Source organism: Scyliorhinus torazame, chromosome 12 (genome assembly GCF_047496885.1).
Source record: "Scyliorhinus torazame isolate Kashiwa2021f chromosome 12, sScyTor2.1, whole genome shotgun sequence".
NCBI lineage: Eukaryota > Metazoa > Chordata > Chondrichthyes > Carcharhiniformes > Scyliorhinidae > Scyliorhinus > Scyliorhinus torazame.
Window position 1 is genome coordinate 91,211,310 of NC_092718.1, and position 16,017 is coordinate 91,227,326.

General features: G+C 48.6%; 1 protein-coding gene across 2 annotated transcripts; it reads left to right on the plus strand.

The window, feature by feature from the left end:
- Positions 1 to 2,276: 2,276 nt before the first annotated feature.
- mrpl17 (mitochondrial ribosomal protein L17) lies at positions 2,277 to 15,674 on the plus strand. Of its 2 annotated transcripts, none has more exons than XM_072468971.1 (4): positions 2,277 to 2,397; positions 5,008 to 5,202; positions 6,478 to 6,546; positions 14,951 to 15,674. In XM_072468971.1, exons 2-4 carry the CDS (start codon positions 5,029 to 5,031, stop codon positions 15,230 to 15,232), a joined length of 525 nt encoding a protein of 174 aa, XP_072325072.1. In that variant the 5' UTR covers positions 2,277 to 2,397; positions 5,008 to 5,028; the 3' UTR covers positions 15,233 to 15,674. The 2 variants fall into 2 exon arrangements, with proteins under 2 accessions (XP_072325072.1, XP_072325071.1); XM_072468970.1 differs by having other exon boundaries at positions 2,346 to 2,476.
- Positions 15,675 to 16,017: the final 343 nt, after the last annotated feature.

Consider the following 16,017-nt stretch of genomic DNA (forward strand, 5'->3'; position numbering starts at 1 on the left):
CAACGCCAGGCCCAGTACCCGAGGCTGGGGCGTCAATGGGCCCAGGATAAGATGGAGTGCCCGCAGTGCCAGGTGTCCTCAGTGGCCCTCAGTCCGGAATTCTGGGGCGCAGGGTTCTCTAGGCTGATGGGGTCGGGGGTATCCGGAGCCGAACCCCGTCTGGCCGACTTTTGGGCCTAGCAGCCTGGCGGATGCCCTCCCTCCTCCACGCTGGCAGTCGATTGGCCAGTAGGCGTCAGTGTGGTGTCCCCCTGCAGGGTCAGGGTGGTGACGCCAAGGGAGGGAGAGGGGGCGGCGGTGCCAGCCACAGCCGCCCTGGTGTGTGGGGGGGCTTTGGAGGCAGGGCAGTTCTTCCTCACATGTCCCACCTTCTTGCAGGCGTGGCACCGCATACCATCCGCAGACCAAAAAATGGGGAAGGTCTCTCCGAGGAAGGAGACCTCGAATCCCCCCTCTAATAGCTCCTCCCGGGCCAGGCGGATGGAAGCCTGGCACCGGAAGGAGTAGATGTGCCTGAGGGGGGCATCCTTCAGGCCTAGAGGGAGCAGCGTCACCTCGGAACGAACCTCACCCAGTAGTTGGAGGTGGGGGAGGAGGAGACAGGGGGGGGGCGTTGTTAGGGAAAGAGCGAGGTGGAACAATGTACTCTCCCCCTAGGAAGTTATATGGAAGAGCGAGACAAGGAAGGGAAGAGAGAGTAAGGGACACAGTGAGGGCAGCAACACAGAAGGATCGGGCACCGCAGATTGTAGGATGCCTGAGGTGGGAGACTCCTGAGACACCGGTGAAGCTGAAGGGTGGGAAGATTGGGGAGCAGAGGCAGATCTTCAGCCCGGGAGGGGTCCAGCAACAAACACAGTCCGTGCTCCCAGCCTAGGACGTCCACACTGAGGTAAGTGGCTGGCTCGCGAGGTCTTCGGCCCAAGCAAGGCTCAGCAAAAACACAGTCCGTGTTCCCACCCTGGAACGACCACCCAATGGAATCGACCTCCACCCGGCAGAAAGAAGTCGCTGGTGTATGGGGTCTTCAGCCAGGGAGGGGTTCAGCAACCACACTGTCCTCTCGATCACCCCGTCCCAGAACAAGCACACCAGATCGAATAAGGCTTTGTCCTTACTGAAGGCAGTTGTTGACAGTTGGGAGAACTGGGCCCTCAGCCTGGGGGGTCCCAGTAAACAAGCAGTCCAAAGGGCTTTACTCCCACCTTGATGTTGCAGTCACCTTCTTGTTGTCCTTCTCTCCTTCCTTCTCTCCTCTCACCATCCTCTGGGCAGCTCAGCTGCAACCAGCACTGGAAACAGGCAGCAAACTGAGCAAGAGGGAGAGAGAGACAGAGAGAGAGAGAGAGAGAGGGAGAGAGAGGGAGCAGCAACAGCAGCAGCCACTCTCCGCCACAGCAACAACCTCACAACTCAAAGTCTGCACTGGGAGTGCCAGTTTCGGATTGGCCATGCAAAATTGCCCCTTAATTGGAAACATTTTGAAAAGTTTTTTTTTAAAAAATCTGTCTATCTCTTCCTTAAATAGTAATAAGTCTTACAACACCAGGTAAATTCACCTGAGGAAGGAGCTGCGCTCCGAAAGCCAGTGATTCGAAACAAGCCTGTTGGACTTTAACCTGGTGTTGGAAGGCTTCTTACTGGGCTCACCCCAGTCCAACGCCGGCATCTCCGCATCCTCCTTAAATGTACTCAAAGTCCCGTCATCAACTGCATTCTGGGATAGTGAATTCCACAGATTCGCAATCCTTTGAGTGAAGAAATAATAATCTTTATTATTGTCACAAGTAGGCTTACATTAATCCTGCAATGAAGTTACTGTGAAAATCCCCTTGTTGTCACACTCCGGCGCCTGTTCGGGTACACCGAGGGAGAATTCAGAATGTCCAAATTATCTAACACCACGTTTTCTAGGACTTGTGGGAGGAAACGTGGAGCACCCGGAGGAAACCCACGCAGACACGGGGAGAACGTACAGACTCTGCACAGTGACCCAAGCCGGGAATCGAAGCTGGGTCCCTGTATCGCTGTGAAGCAACAGTTTTCTCCTCATTTCTCTTTCAAATCTGCTACCCCTTTACCTAATTCTATGACCTCCGATTGGCCCACAAGAGGAAGCACCCGCTCTACGTCTACTTTCGTCAATACCTTTTATCATCTGTACCTCGATTTGCTCGCCTTTCATTTTTCTAAACGCTAGAGAGAGTATAGAGGGGAACACATTCAGGTGCTGCAATAGTTTCCATTGGGAGAGGGGGGCAGTAAAGTGGGGAACACATTCTGGTGCCGCAATTACCATTGATTCCAAGCTGGGCGCTGTGAACCGGGCGGAACCCTTCTGCCGGAGCCGCAGTTCTCCACCCGGAGGTCTGAGCGGGCGGACACCGGGGCTAGCAAGTAAGATGGCGGCGCCCATGCGGGGTTAACGTTGCCGCTTTCTAAGTGGAAAGGGGGAGAAGGGCGGGTTCGGAGCGAGGTGAGGAGTGTGCATCCTAGCTTCGGATAAAGGCGGGATTGGCGGGTGAATTGAGCCCGGAGTGGGAACTTTAGCCCCTGCTTGGCTCTGATCACTGGGCCCGAGCTCCCCCCGCAGGCCAGTTCCAGCTGCTTGTCAAAGGTCCCAAACAGTCACTGTGATCTCTTCATATCACCCTCATTTCAACAAACCTGGGTTACTTTCACCTCTCCATTTAATTCAACTTTTAAATTAACTCCATATTTATAAAATACATGTAATCTATTGAATAAATTGGAATTTTTTCCATGGGGACGTGGGCTGGCAGGTCAGCATTTATTGCCCATCCCTAATTGCCCCTTGTTTAGAGGGGCAGTTAAGAACAGTCCCACATTGCTATCTGGGGTCACATGTAGACCGGACTGGGTGAGGACATGGCAGATTTTGAATCTGACCTCGAGTGACTGTGTGGAGTTTGCACATTCTCGCTGTGTCTATGTGGCTCGAAAGATGTGCAGGTCAGGTATGGTAACAGGGAGTGGGCCTGGTTTGGTGCAGACTTGATGGGCCAAATGGCCACCATCTGCATTGATGGAATTCTAGGACATCTTGGACGATGTCTCTAAAGGACATGAGATGGGTTTTTACAATGGGCAGCACAGTAGCACAAGTGGATAGCACCGTGGCTTCACAGCGCCGGGGTCCCAGGTTCGATTCCCCGCTGGGTCACTGTCTGTGCGGAGTCCGCACGTTCTCCCCGTGTCTGTGTGGGTTTCCTCCGGGTGCTCCAGTTTCCTCCCACTGTCCAAAGGTGTGCAGGTTCGGTGGATGGCCATGATAAATTGCCTTTAGTGACCAAAAAGGCTAGGTGGGGTTGTTGGGTTACGGGGACAGGGTGGAAATGAGGGCTTAAGTGGGTCGATGCAGACTTGATGGGCCGAATGGCCTCCTGCACTGTATGTTCTGCACTATATGTTCTAATAACAATATTTTGCATGGCCATGTTTTAGATTTTTTGTTGAATTCAAATTTCACTATCTGCCATGCGGGATTGGGACTCGGGTAGGGGCAGTATGGTAGCATAGTGGTTAGTAAAGTTGCTTCGCAGCTTAAGGGTCCAGGTTCGATTCCTGGCTTGGGTCACTGTGCGGAGTCTGCACGTTCTCCCTGTGCCTGCGTGGGTTTCCTCCGGGTGCTCTGGTTTCCTTCCACTGTCCAAAGATGTGCAGGTTAGGTGGATTGGCCATGCTAAATTGCCCTTCGTGTCCAAAAAGGTTGGGTGGGGTCACTGTGTTACGGGGATAGGGTGAAGGTGTGGGCTTGGGTAGGGTGCTCTATCCAAGGGCCAGTGCAGACTCAATGGGCTGAATGGCTTCCTTCTGCACTTTAACTTCTATGATTAGCTTGGGTCCATGGATTACTAGTCCGGCGACAATACCACGAGGCCACTGCCTCTTATTTACCACTTATTATAATGCCTGTCAGTCCCAGCGATGGGTAACCTAGGTTGGTGAGTGGCCCTCCTTCATCACAGTGAGCCGCAAGATTGAAATCGGGCTTGCGTACGAACTATGACCCCCCATATGTAATATAAGATTTAATACGTGGTAAATATTTCATTCATGTAAATGATTTATGTATTGATAGAGCTACTTCAAATTGTAAGAACAAAATAAATAATCACATTTTGATTGGACGCTGAGGGAGTACACAGCTCTCACGGTAAATGTTGTCAACAATCAGCATGCACCTCACTTCACTGGCCCTTTGCTTTACGTGCAAATCACTTCAGTCACACCGGGAGAAAAACAACTATGCAGACAGATATCAGTGGAATGTGGCAACCTGCACGTGGGCAACAGTCAACAAAATGTCTCGTAGGCTGGACTCAGAACCGAGATGGGCCACATGCAGAACAAGGCCTCTGGATGTCCTCCACTGCCATAAGATGTTGGAGCAGGAGGTCATTAGCCCATCAAGTCAGCTCTACCATTCAATGAGATCATGGTTGATCTGATATAATCCTCAACTCCACTTTTCTACCTTATCCCCATACCTCTTGATTCTCTTATTGATTGAAAATCTGTCGATCTCAGCCTTGAAATACTTAATGACAGCCTCTACAGCTCTTTGTGGTAAAGAATTCCACAGATTCACTAACCTCTGAGAAGACATTTCTCCACATCTCTGTCTGAAATGGGTGACCCCTTACTCTGAAGTATGCCCTCTGACCCTAGAGTCTCCCACAAGAGGAAACATCCCCATAGCATCTACCATCTGAAGCCCCTGAGAATCTGATATGTCTCAATAAAGTCACCTCTCATTCTTTTAAATGGGTACAGGTCCAACCTACTCAACCTCTCCTTGGAAGAAAATCCCTCCGTACCTGAGATCAACCTAGTGAACCTTCTCTGGACTGCCTCCAATGTCAGGAAATCTTTCCTTAGATAAGGTCCAATTATTTGATTAGCTGGGTTTGCGATCAGGACACTCCTAGCCTGCCCTGGTGACATGATGCTGTGATTGTTGATCTCTCTCCTCCGTTCCCACAGAATCCCCAGCCTGTTGGAACGATGCGTCTGACCACTGCTCTGTGGATTAGCCATGGAAAGGTTGCCCGTCGGATGGGACTTGGGCCCCAATCCCGCCTCGATATGCTACGGAACCTTGTGACTGCGTTAGTGCGCCATGAGAGGATTGAAACCACGCTGGCACGGGCTGACGAGATGAAACCTTATGCTGAGAAGGTAATATAGTCCTCCTGTTGCCAGCCCAGATTTATCTCCAGTCTTCCTGCCGTGCAGGCACAGCAGAAGATCTCCTTCCCTGCCAACAGCAGCTTGTATTGATCAAGCACTTCAAATGTAATAACACATCCCTGGGAGCTTCACAGGAAGGATTATCAAACATAATTTCATCATAAATCATACATGACAATATGAGGGACAGGTGACCAGAGCTCAGTCACTGAGTGAGGTTTTAAAGAGAGTCTTAAAGGAGAAGAGAGAGAGAGAAAAGGAAGGAGGATACAGACAGAGAGAGAGAGGTGTAGAGGTTTTGCGGGGAAATTCCAGAGCTTAGGGCACAGGATGTTGAAGGCACGGTGGACAATGTTGCAGTGATGGGAGTTGAGGGGTGCTCGAGAGGCCGGAATTGAAGGAGAGCAGAGACCTCGGAGGGGCTGAAGAAGGTTAGAGAGAGGGAGGGTTATCGGGGCTGGAGGAGGTTACAGAGATAGGAGAGTAGGAGCTGGAGGAGGTTATAGACATAGGGAGGGTTGTAGATGCTCAAGGAGGTTACAGATAATTAAGTTTGTAGGGGCTGGAGTAGATTACAGAGATAGGGAAGATTCTAAGGGCTGGAGTAGTTTACAGAGATAGGGAAGATTATAGGGGCTGGAGGAGGCTACAGAGAAAGGGAGGGTTGTAGATACTGGAGTAGTTTACAGAGATGGGGAGATAGGGTTGTAGGGGCTAGATGAGGTTGCAGAGATAAGGAGTGTTGTTGGGGCTGGAGGAAGTTACAGAGATCCGGAGGGTTGTCGGGACTGGAGGAGGTCACAAAGATAGGGAGGGTTGTCGGGGCTGGAGGAGGTTACAGAGATAGAGAGTGTTGTTGGGGCTGGAGGAGGTTACAGAGATAGGGAGGGTTGTTGGGGCTGGAAGAAGTTACAGAGAAGGGGAGGGTTATTAGGGCTGGAGGAGGTTACAGAGGTAAGGAGCGTTGTTGGGGCTGGAGGAAGTTACAAAGATAGGGAGGAATGTCGTGGTTGGAGGTTCACATTGATTGAATGTGCGACTCTTATGACTGAAAGGCATTGAGGAGGCAAGTATTTTGAAATTGAGTGTGTGTCGAGCTGTGGGATGACTTCTGGGATCGCTCAAGTTCCGTGCGCAAGTGGGGATGATGTGTTGAGTGCCTTTATCGACTGAAGGGTGAGAGAGGGCGGGAGAAGGTGATAGAGACGGAGAAAGCGAGAGATGAAGTTTGCAAATTAACGAACCTCCCATCTTGCCTTTCAGCTTGTGGACTATGCGAAACGGGGTGACACGGACGAGAAAGCCATGAAGATAGCCGACTTCTGGCTGACGGTATGCCTCTCATGGGATGTTGGGGAGGGTGGGGTCCGCTGGAACTTGCTATGTGCTCAATGGCTGCTTGGCCTTCTTCAGTGCAACAATGAGCAGCCATAAATGTACCCGCCTGGACCCACATTCACTCTTGGATCCTTTCACAATACAGTGATGTTGTGACCCTGGGGATCAGCCTGTTGCCATTCGATGTGCTGAAGGCAGAAAATATTTGTTCTCTTATCTGCCCCCACATCATCCAAAGACTCGGTAGTGACTGGTTTCAGATGGAGGATTTCTCTCTCTCTGTTGGTCGGTCTCTCTCTCACTCTCTGTGTCTCCGTCGGGTGATCTCTCTCGCACTCTGTCTCTCTCTGTGTCTCTCTCTGTCTCTCCCTTTGTCTCTATCACTCTGTCTCTCTCTCGCTCGGTCTCTCTCGCTCGGTCTCTCTCGCTCAGTCTCTCCCGCTCGGTCTCTCCCACTCGGTCTCGCTCCCGTTCGGTCTCTCCCGCTCGGCCTCTCCCGCTCGGCCTCTCCCGCTCGGCCTCTCCCGCTGGGCCTCTCCCGCTGGGCCTCTCCCGCTCGGTCTCTCCCGCTCGATCTCTCCCGCTCGATCTCTCCCGCACGGCCTCTCCCGCTTGGCCCCTCCGGCTCGGCCCCTCCGGCTCGGCCCCTCCGGCTCGGCCCCTCCCGCTCGGCCCCTCCCGCTCATCCTTTCTCGCTCTGCCTCTCCCGCTCGGCCTCTCCCGCTCGGTCTCTCCCGCTCGGCCTCTCCCGCTCTGTCTCTCCCGCTCGGCCTCTCCCACTCTGTCTCTCCCGCTCGGCCTCTCCCGCTCGGTCCCTCCCGCTCGGTCCCTCCCGCTCGGCCTCTCTCGCTCGGCCTGTCCCACCCTCTCTCTGTCCCACCCTCTCTCTGTCCCACCCTCTCTCTGTCCCACCCTCTCTCTGTCCCACCCTCTCTCTGTCCCACCCTCTCTCTGTCCCACCCTCTCTCTGTCCCACCCTCTCTCTGTCCCACCCTCTCTCTGTCCCACCCTCTCTCTGTCCCACCCTCTCTCTGTCCCACCCTCTCTCTGTCCCACCCTCTCTCTGTCCCACCCTCTCTCTGTCCCACCCTCTCTCTGCCCCACCCTCTCTCTGCCCCACCCTCTCTCTGTCCCACCCTCTCTCTGTCCCACCCTCTCTCTGTCCCACCCTCTCTCTGTCCCACCCTCTCTCTGTCCCACCCTCTCTCTGTCCCACCCTCTCTCTGTCCCACCCTCTCTCTGTCCCACCCTCTCTCTGTCCCACCCTCTCTCTGACCCACCCTCTCTCTGACCCACCCTCTCTCTGTCCCACCCTCTCTCTGTCCCACCCTCTCTCTGTCCCACCCTCTCTTTCTGTCCCACCCTCTCTGTCCCACCCTCTCTTTCTGTCCCACCCTCTCTGAATGTCCCTCTCCCTCTGAATGTCCCTCTCCCTCTGAATGTCCCTCTCTCTCTCTCTGTCTCTCACTCTCTGTCCCTTTCTCTCTCTCTCTGTCCATCTCTCTCTCTCTCTGTCCCTCTCTCTGACCCCCTCTCTCTTTGTCCCCCTCTCTCTCTGTCCCCCTCTCTCTCTGTCCCCCTCTCTCTCTGTCCCCCTCTCTCTCTGTCCCCCTCTCTCTCTGTCCCCCTCTCTCTCTGTCCCCCTCTCTCTCTGTCCCCCTCTCTCTCTGTCCCCCTCTCTCTCTGTCTCCCTCTCTCTCTCTGTCCCCCTCGCTCTCTGTCCCCCTCGCGCGCTCTGTCCCCCTCGGCGCTCTGTCTCTCTCTCTCTTTGTCTCTCTCTCTCACTCTCTCTCTCTCTCTGAGGTGGACATGTGATTATAGAACGCCTTTCAGGGCTCAGGATATTGCAAAATAATTCCACAGCCAATGGAGGGCTTTTATGGTCTCGCTCGGGATGACAGTTTTCACACTGTAAGCTTCCATAAACATCAATGGGGTCATAACTCGGATCAGCTGTTCATTAGTGATGTTGGTTGTGTGATTACTATTGAGGGGACTCCGGGAAGAACTCTCTGCACCTCTTCAAAATCGTGCTCCTGGGATCATCTATTTTCCGAGAGTGCCGCCATATCTAGAACAGATATGGTGGGGACCATCCAGGGAGGAGGCTATTCTCGATTTGGTATTCTGCAATGAGGAGGGATTAATTCATGACCTCATAGTTAAGGATCCACTCGGGAGTAATGACCATAGTATGGTAGAATTCAAGATTCAGTTTGGGGACGAGGAAGTGAGTCCCACACTAATGTTCTGGAATTAAACAAAGGAAATTAAATGGGTTTGAGGACCGATTTGGCCCGTGTAGACTGGGCAGGAAGGCTAAAAGGTAGGACAGCTGATGAGCATTGGCAGTTGTTTAAGGAAATACTCAATTCCTCACAACTAAAATATATCCCAGTGCGAAGAAAGATGGGAAGGGGGTAAAAAAACATCCATGGCTAAACAAGGAGGTCAAGGACATAATAAAGACAAAACTAAGTTATATCATATTGCAAAGACCAGTGGCAGACTGGAAGATTGGGAAACGTTCAAACATAAAGAAAGGGATACTAAAAAAGTGATTTAAAAAACTAAGATAAATTACAAAAAAAAACTAGCACAGAATATCAAAAGGATAGCAAAAGCTTCTACAGGTACATAAAAGGAAGAGAGTTGCTGAGGTGAGTGTTGGCCCCTTAGAAGATGAAACTGGTGAGTTAATAGTGGGGAACACAGAGATGGCAAAGATGCTAAATCAATACTTTGCCTCGAGGACACGAGCACCATTCCTATAGGAACGGGTAATTCACAGGTAATAGAAAGGGTGGAACTTGGAACAATCAGCATCAATAAGGAAATGATACTCAACAAGCTCTTGGGATTGAGGGCAGACAAGTCCCCAGGGTCTGATGGCCTACATCCTAGGGTGTTAAAGGAAGTGGCAGCAGAGATTGTGGATCAATTGATTATAATATTCCAAAATTCCCTGGACACGGGAAAGATTCCAGTGGATTGGAAAAATGCTAATTATTCAAAAAGGGTGAGAGGCAGAATGTGGGAAATTACAGACCAGTTAGTATAACATCTGTTGTTGGAAAATTGTTAGAATGAATCAATTATCAAGGATGTAATATCAGGACATTTGGAAAGCCAAACGCTATCCATCAGAGTCAGCTTGGTCTTATGAAGGGCAAATCACGTTTGACTAATTTGCTAGAGTTCTTTGAAGATGTCACAAGCAAAGTGGATAATGGGGATCCTGTAGATGTAGTATATCTGGACTTCCGGAAGGCATTTGATAAGATGTCGTAGAGAAGGTTAATTCACAAGGTGGGATCACATGGGATTAGGGGTAATTTATTAGCTTGCATAGAAGACTGGCTGACGGACAGGAGACAGAGAGTCGGGATAAATGGGTCTTTTGTTTGTTTGTTTATTGTCACGTGTACCGAGGTACAGTGAAAAGTATTTTTCTGCGAGCTGCTCAATAGATCATTAAGTACATGAAAAGAAAATACATAATAGGGCAACACAAGGTACACAATGTAACTACATAAACACTGGCATCGGATGAAGCATACAGGGGTGTAGTGTTAATCAGGTCAGTCCATAAGAGGTTAGTTTTGGAGTCTAGTAAGAGCAGGAAAGAAGCTGTTTCCGAATCTGTTTGCGCGTGTTCTCAGACTTTTGTATCTCCTGCCTGATGGAAGAAGTTGGAAGAGTGAGTAAGCTGGGTGGGAGGGGTCTTTGATTATGCTGCCTGCTAGGGGCTGGTTTAGCACACTGGGCTAAATTGCTGGCTTTTAAAGCAGACCCAAGCAGGCCAGCAGCACGGTTCAATTCCCGTACCAGCCTCCCCGAACAGGCGCCGGAATGTGGCGACTCGGGGCTTTTCACAATAACTTCATTTGGAGCCTACTTGTGACAAGCAATTTTCATTTCATCTCATTCTTCATTTCCCCAGACAGCGGGAGGTGTAGATGGAGTTAATGGATGGGAGGCAGATTTGTGTGATGGACTGGGCGGTTCGTGTGATGGACTGGGATAGCAAGATGTAACTAGTGGGGTCCACAGAGTTCGGTCCTTAGACTCCAGCTGTTTACAACTTGGATACAGGGATATATTATATTATATATTATATTAACAACTTGGATATAGGAATAGAAGGATCTATCGGCAAATTTGCAGATGACACGAAAATAGGTGGGACAGTAAGTTGCAATGAGGAATGAGAACCTCACATATGGATATAGATAGGTTAGGAGGGTGGGCCAAAATGTGGCAGATGGTGTTTAATTTGGATAAGTGTGAGGTCATGCATTTTGGTCAGGAAAGTGGAAAGGCAACTTGTTATCTAAATGGGGAGAGACTTTGGGGTGCTCTGATGCAGAGGGATCTGGGTGTCCTTGGGCATGAGTCACAGAAAACGAGCATGCAGGTGCAGCAATAATAAGGAAAGCAAATGGAATGTTGGCATTTATAGCAAAAGGAATTGAGTATAAAGCTAAGGAAGTGTTGTTGCCACTGTACAAGGCATTGGGGAGTCCGCATCTGGAGTCTTGTGCACAGTTTTTGTCCTCTTATTTGAGGAAAGATGTAGTGGCGTTGGAGGCAGTTCAGAAGATGTTCACTAGATTGATTCCAGAGATGAGGGGTTTGTCGTATGAGGAGAGATTGAACAGTTTAGGCCGATACTCTCTAGAGTTTAGAAGAATGAGGGGAGATCTAATTGAGATTTTCAAGGTATGGATAAAGTAGACGTGGAGCTGATGCTTCCTCTTGTGGGGCATTCTAAAACGAGAGGTAGAATAAGAGGTATCTTAGAATAAGAGGTAGCAAATTTAAAACAGTTTTGAGGAAAAATTACTTCTAGCAAAGGGTTGTGAATTCGCTACCCCAGAGTGTGGTGAATGCTGGGACAGGGAGTGAATTTAAGAAGGAGTTGGACAAATTTTTAATTGGTAATGAATTGAAGGGTCATGGAGAACGGGCAGGACGGTGGAGCTGAGGCCAGGATGGGATCTGCCATGATCACATTGAGGGTGATGGGCTCGGGAGGCTAAATTACCTACTCCCGTTCCTCGGTCATGTGCTCTTGGGAGGAGATGCTCTGGCTGATTTTGCAATCCAGCTGTTGGCCTGTAACATTGTAGGTAGCAGATGAGGAACATATCAGCCATGATAGAATGGCAGAGCAGACTTGATAGGCCGAATGGCCTAATTCTGTTCCTATGTCTTATGAACTTTCGTGTGAGGGGGAGGGTTTCAAATTCCTGGGGCATTGGGAGCAGTTCTGGGGGGAGGTGGGACCAGTACAAACTGGACGGGTTACACCTGGGCAAGACCGCTACTGATGTCCTGGGCGGAACATTTGCTGGAGTGGTTGGGGAGGGTTTAAATTAACATGGCAGGGGCATGGGAACCTATGCAAGGAGTCAGGAGGAGGAATAAGGACAAAAACAAAAGAGAGAAAGGAGAATACGAAAAGTGACAGGCAGATAAACCAAAAGCTAGATTCAAACATGGCCACAGTGAAAAATATTGGGAGGAGGACTAGTAATGTGTAAAGACAAGCTTCAAAACTTTGTGTCTTAACGCATGGAGCATTCGCAATAAAGTGGATGAACAAATGCACAAATAGACGTGAACGGATATGATGTAGTCCGGATTACGGAGGCATGGCTCCAGGATGATCAGGGATGGGAACTGAATGTCCAGGGGTACTCAGTATTTAGGAAGACAGACAAAAGGAAAAGGTGGTGGGAGTGCATTGCTGCTTAAGGAGGAAATTAACACAAGAGTGAGGGAGGATCTTAGCTCTGACAATGCGAAATCTGTATGGGTAGAGCTGAGAAGCAGCAAGGGACAAAAAACGTTAGTGGCTATCATATATAGACTCCCGGACTGCAGTGATATTGTTGGCAATGTGTTAGGACTCTTGTTTTTCCTTCTTCTAATAAGAGTCGATTGCCAAGTTGATTGGGGGTGTCGAAAATACAACTTTACTGCTAATTATTCACTTTAAAACACTTGCATAAGAACTGAATCAAAACTTGGAAACAAATATCGAACAATACATAAACGGATCAAATACATGGCAAAAAAAAGCATTAAACATAAAAGCATAAAGAAATCTCTGACAAATGGATAGATGATTCAAGAATTCGTAAGACAGAAATTCATGAACAAGACCTCAACCACGAGGTCTTAATTTTAAGGGAATCCTTATCTATGGTCTAATCCCTCATTTACCCTCATTGGTTTCTAATTCTCAGCTGAGACATCCTGATTTGTTCAAATGGATGTCTGTTATTTAGAGGATGATTTATTAATCAAACATTTGCCAATACTTAAGATTGACTGATATCCATCAAAGTTAGCTCAGTGTCTATGTGCAAAGTCTCATGAAAATAGATTTCTCACGCCACTGCTGGCCATAGACCTTGCTGTAACTAATTAGCTGATGCATTCATATTGCTGAATACACTGAAATACAATAGTCAATTCATTATCTGAAACATTCACTGAGACAATGTATGTATTTCCACAGTCCAGAAACTAGAGTTCAATAGTTGATTCATATTCTGAAACAATGACTGTATTCTCACAGTCAAGATACTTTTAATAATTTCACTCTAGCTATGCATTCAACTGGCACCTAAAATCATGAATAAATCAATAATCTATCAGAATGGCATTAACGGTAACACTGTGGTTAGCACTGTTGCTTCACAGCGCCAGGGTCCCGGGTTTGATTCATGGCTAGGGTCACTGTCTGTGCAGAGTCTGCACGTTCTCCCCGTGTCTGCGAGGGTTTACTCCCACAGGTCCCGAAAGACGTGCTGTTAGGTAATTTGGCCATTCTGAATTCTCCCTCTTGTGTACTTGAACAACGGCGGAATGTGGCGACCAGGGGCTTTTCACAGTAACTTCATTGCAGTGTTAATGCAAGCCTACTTGTGACAATAAAGATTATTATTATTAAAACAGGAAATTAAAGAAACGTGATAAAGCAACGACAGTAATTATGGGTGATTTTAATCAGTATATAGATTGGAGAAATCAAATTACCACAATACCATCGAGGAGGAATTCCTGACATGTATACGGGATGGTTTTCTGGATCAATATGTTGAGGAGCCAAGTAGAGAACAGGCCATCCTAGATTGGGTACTGTGCAATGAGAACGGAATCATTGGCAATCTAGTTGTGTACGATCCCTTGGCAATGAGCGACCATAATAATTTTTTGTCAAATTGGAGAGTGAAGTAGTTGATTCTGAGACTAGGGCCCTGAATCTTAACAAAGGAAATTACGATAAAATGAGGCATGAGTTAGCTGTGATCGATTGGGGAATGTTACTTAAAGGGGTAACAGTGGACAGGCAATGGCAAACATTCAAAGAGTGCATGGAAAAACTGCAACAATTGTTTGTTCCTGTCTGGCACAAAAGTAAAACAGAGCGGTGGTCAATCCATGGTTTACAAGGGAAATTAGGGTTAGTATTCGATCCAAGGAAGTAGCATATCAATTGGCACGAAAAACAACAAGTCTGAGGATTGGGAGCTATTTAGAATTCAGCAAAGAAGTTCCAACGGGTGATTAAGAAGGGGAAAATAGAGTACGAAAGTAAGCTTGCAGGGAACATAAAAACGGAAAGGAAAAGTTTTTATCGGTACGTGAAGAGTAAAAGATTGTTGAAGACAAATGTAGGTTCCTTGAAGTCAGAAACAGGAGAATATTATTGGGGGTAAAGAAATGGCTGAGCAACTAAATACATACTTTGGTTTTGTTTTCACAAATGAGGACTCAAATAAGATACCAGAAATGTTGGGGAACGCAGGGTTTAATGAGAAGGTGATCCATATAGTAGAGAAATGGTGTTGGGAAAATTGCTGGGATTGAAAGCTGATAAATCCCCAGCGCCTGATAATTTACATCCCAGGGTACTGAAGGAGGTGGCTCTAGAAATAGTCGATGCATTGGTGGTCATCTTCCAGGATTCTATAGATTGCGGAACAGTTCCTGCAGATTGGAGGGTGGCTAATGTAACTCCATGATTTAAAAAGGGAGGTAGAGAGAAAGCAGGGAATTATAGATCAGTAAGCCTGATGTCAGTAGTGGGGACAATTCTAGAATCCATTATCAAAGATTTTATAACAGAGCACTTAGAAAATAATGGCAGAATGGACAGAGTCAGCATAGATTTGTGATGAGGAAATCATGTTTGACAAATCTACTAGAATTCTTTGAGGATGTAAGTATTAGAACTGATGAAGGGGAGCCAGTGGATATGGTGTATTTGGATTTTCAGAAGGCTTTTGACAAAGTCCCACATAAAAGATTAGCGTGTATGGGGAGAGGGTTTGTCGAGTGGACTATTCCTGGGAATATTAACCTCTCTCTATTTTCCCGTTAGGAGAAAGATCTCGTCCCAAAGCTCTTCAAGGTACTGGCTCCCCGATTCCAGGAGGACCGAGGGAGTTATGTTCGGATGCTACAGATTCCGACCCGTGAGAGGGACAGGGCCAGAATGGCCGTCATTGAGTTCAGGCGTAATCCTTTGCCACCCCTCATTGCCAAGCGCCCAGGAGCCAATGAGAAGACTCTGATCAATCAGCTGCTGAAGGGCTACAGGGAAGAGGTGGCGTTCAAGGGAGCTTCGGGCAGCGGCGACACCCAGGCTTCGAGTGCGGCCTAGCTGGGATATCGACCTGCCTTGGGTCAGGGGGTCAGAGGACGAAGCGTGGCTGCTCCCCTATATCTGACCCTTCGACCTCCTGGGGATCTACCAAGCTCATTCAGGCTGCCTATGGAAATCTGGGATTGTATACCCGAATCACAGTGTTGCGCTGGTATTCACTGAAGGCCTTGGGCCTGAATCTGTGTGCCATGCGCGACTTCTGGTCACTCGGAGATTTGGTTCAGCTTCAAAAACACTGATATTAAACCCACAATGTGTGATTCTCTCTATCTATCATCTCCTCGGATCCTCTACCAGCTGTGTGGTCTGATCTTGCTGTCCTGTAATGGTTGTACTCTCTCATGCCAGGCCCTCTGGCACCGGCAATCAACTTCCACTTTATAATTAGCCTCAAATTTTCATTAAAATTTCCCCAGATATGTGGAACTGCTTCAACTCAGCACTGAGTTGTCCTCCCCACCTTTATTGTTTCATGGGATGTGGGCGTCGTTGGCTAGGGCAACATTTGTTGCCCATTCATTGAGAAGGTGGTAATGAGTTGCCTTCTTGAACTGCTGCAGTCCATGTGGTGTAGGCACACCCACAGTGCTGTTAGGGAGGGAATTCTAGGACAGTGAAGGAACGGCGATGTAATTCCAAGTCCGGGTGGTGAGTGACCTGGAAGGCAGTCCCCATATGGTGGGGTTCCCAGGTATCTGCTGCCCTCGTCCTTCTATCTGGTCATGGCTGTAGGTTTGGAAGGTGCTGCCGAAAGAGCCTTGGTGAGTTCCTGCAGTGCATTT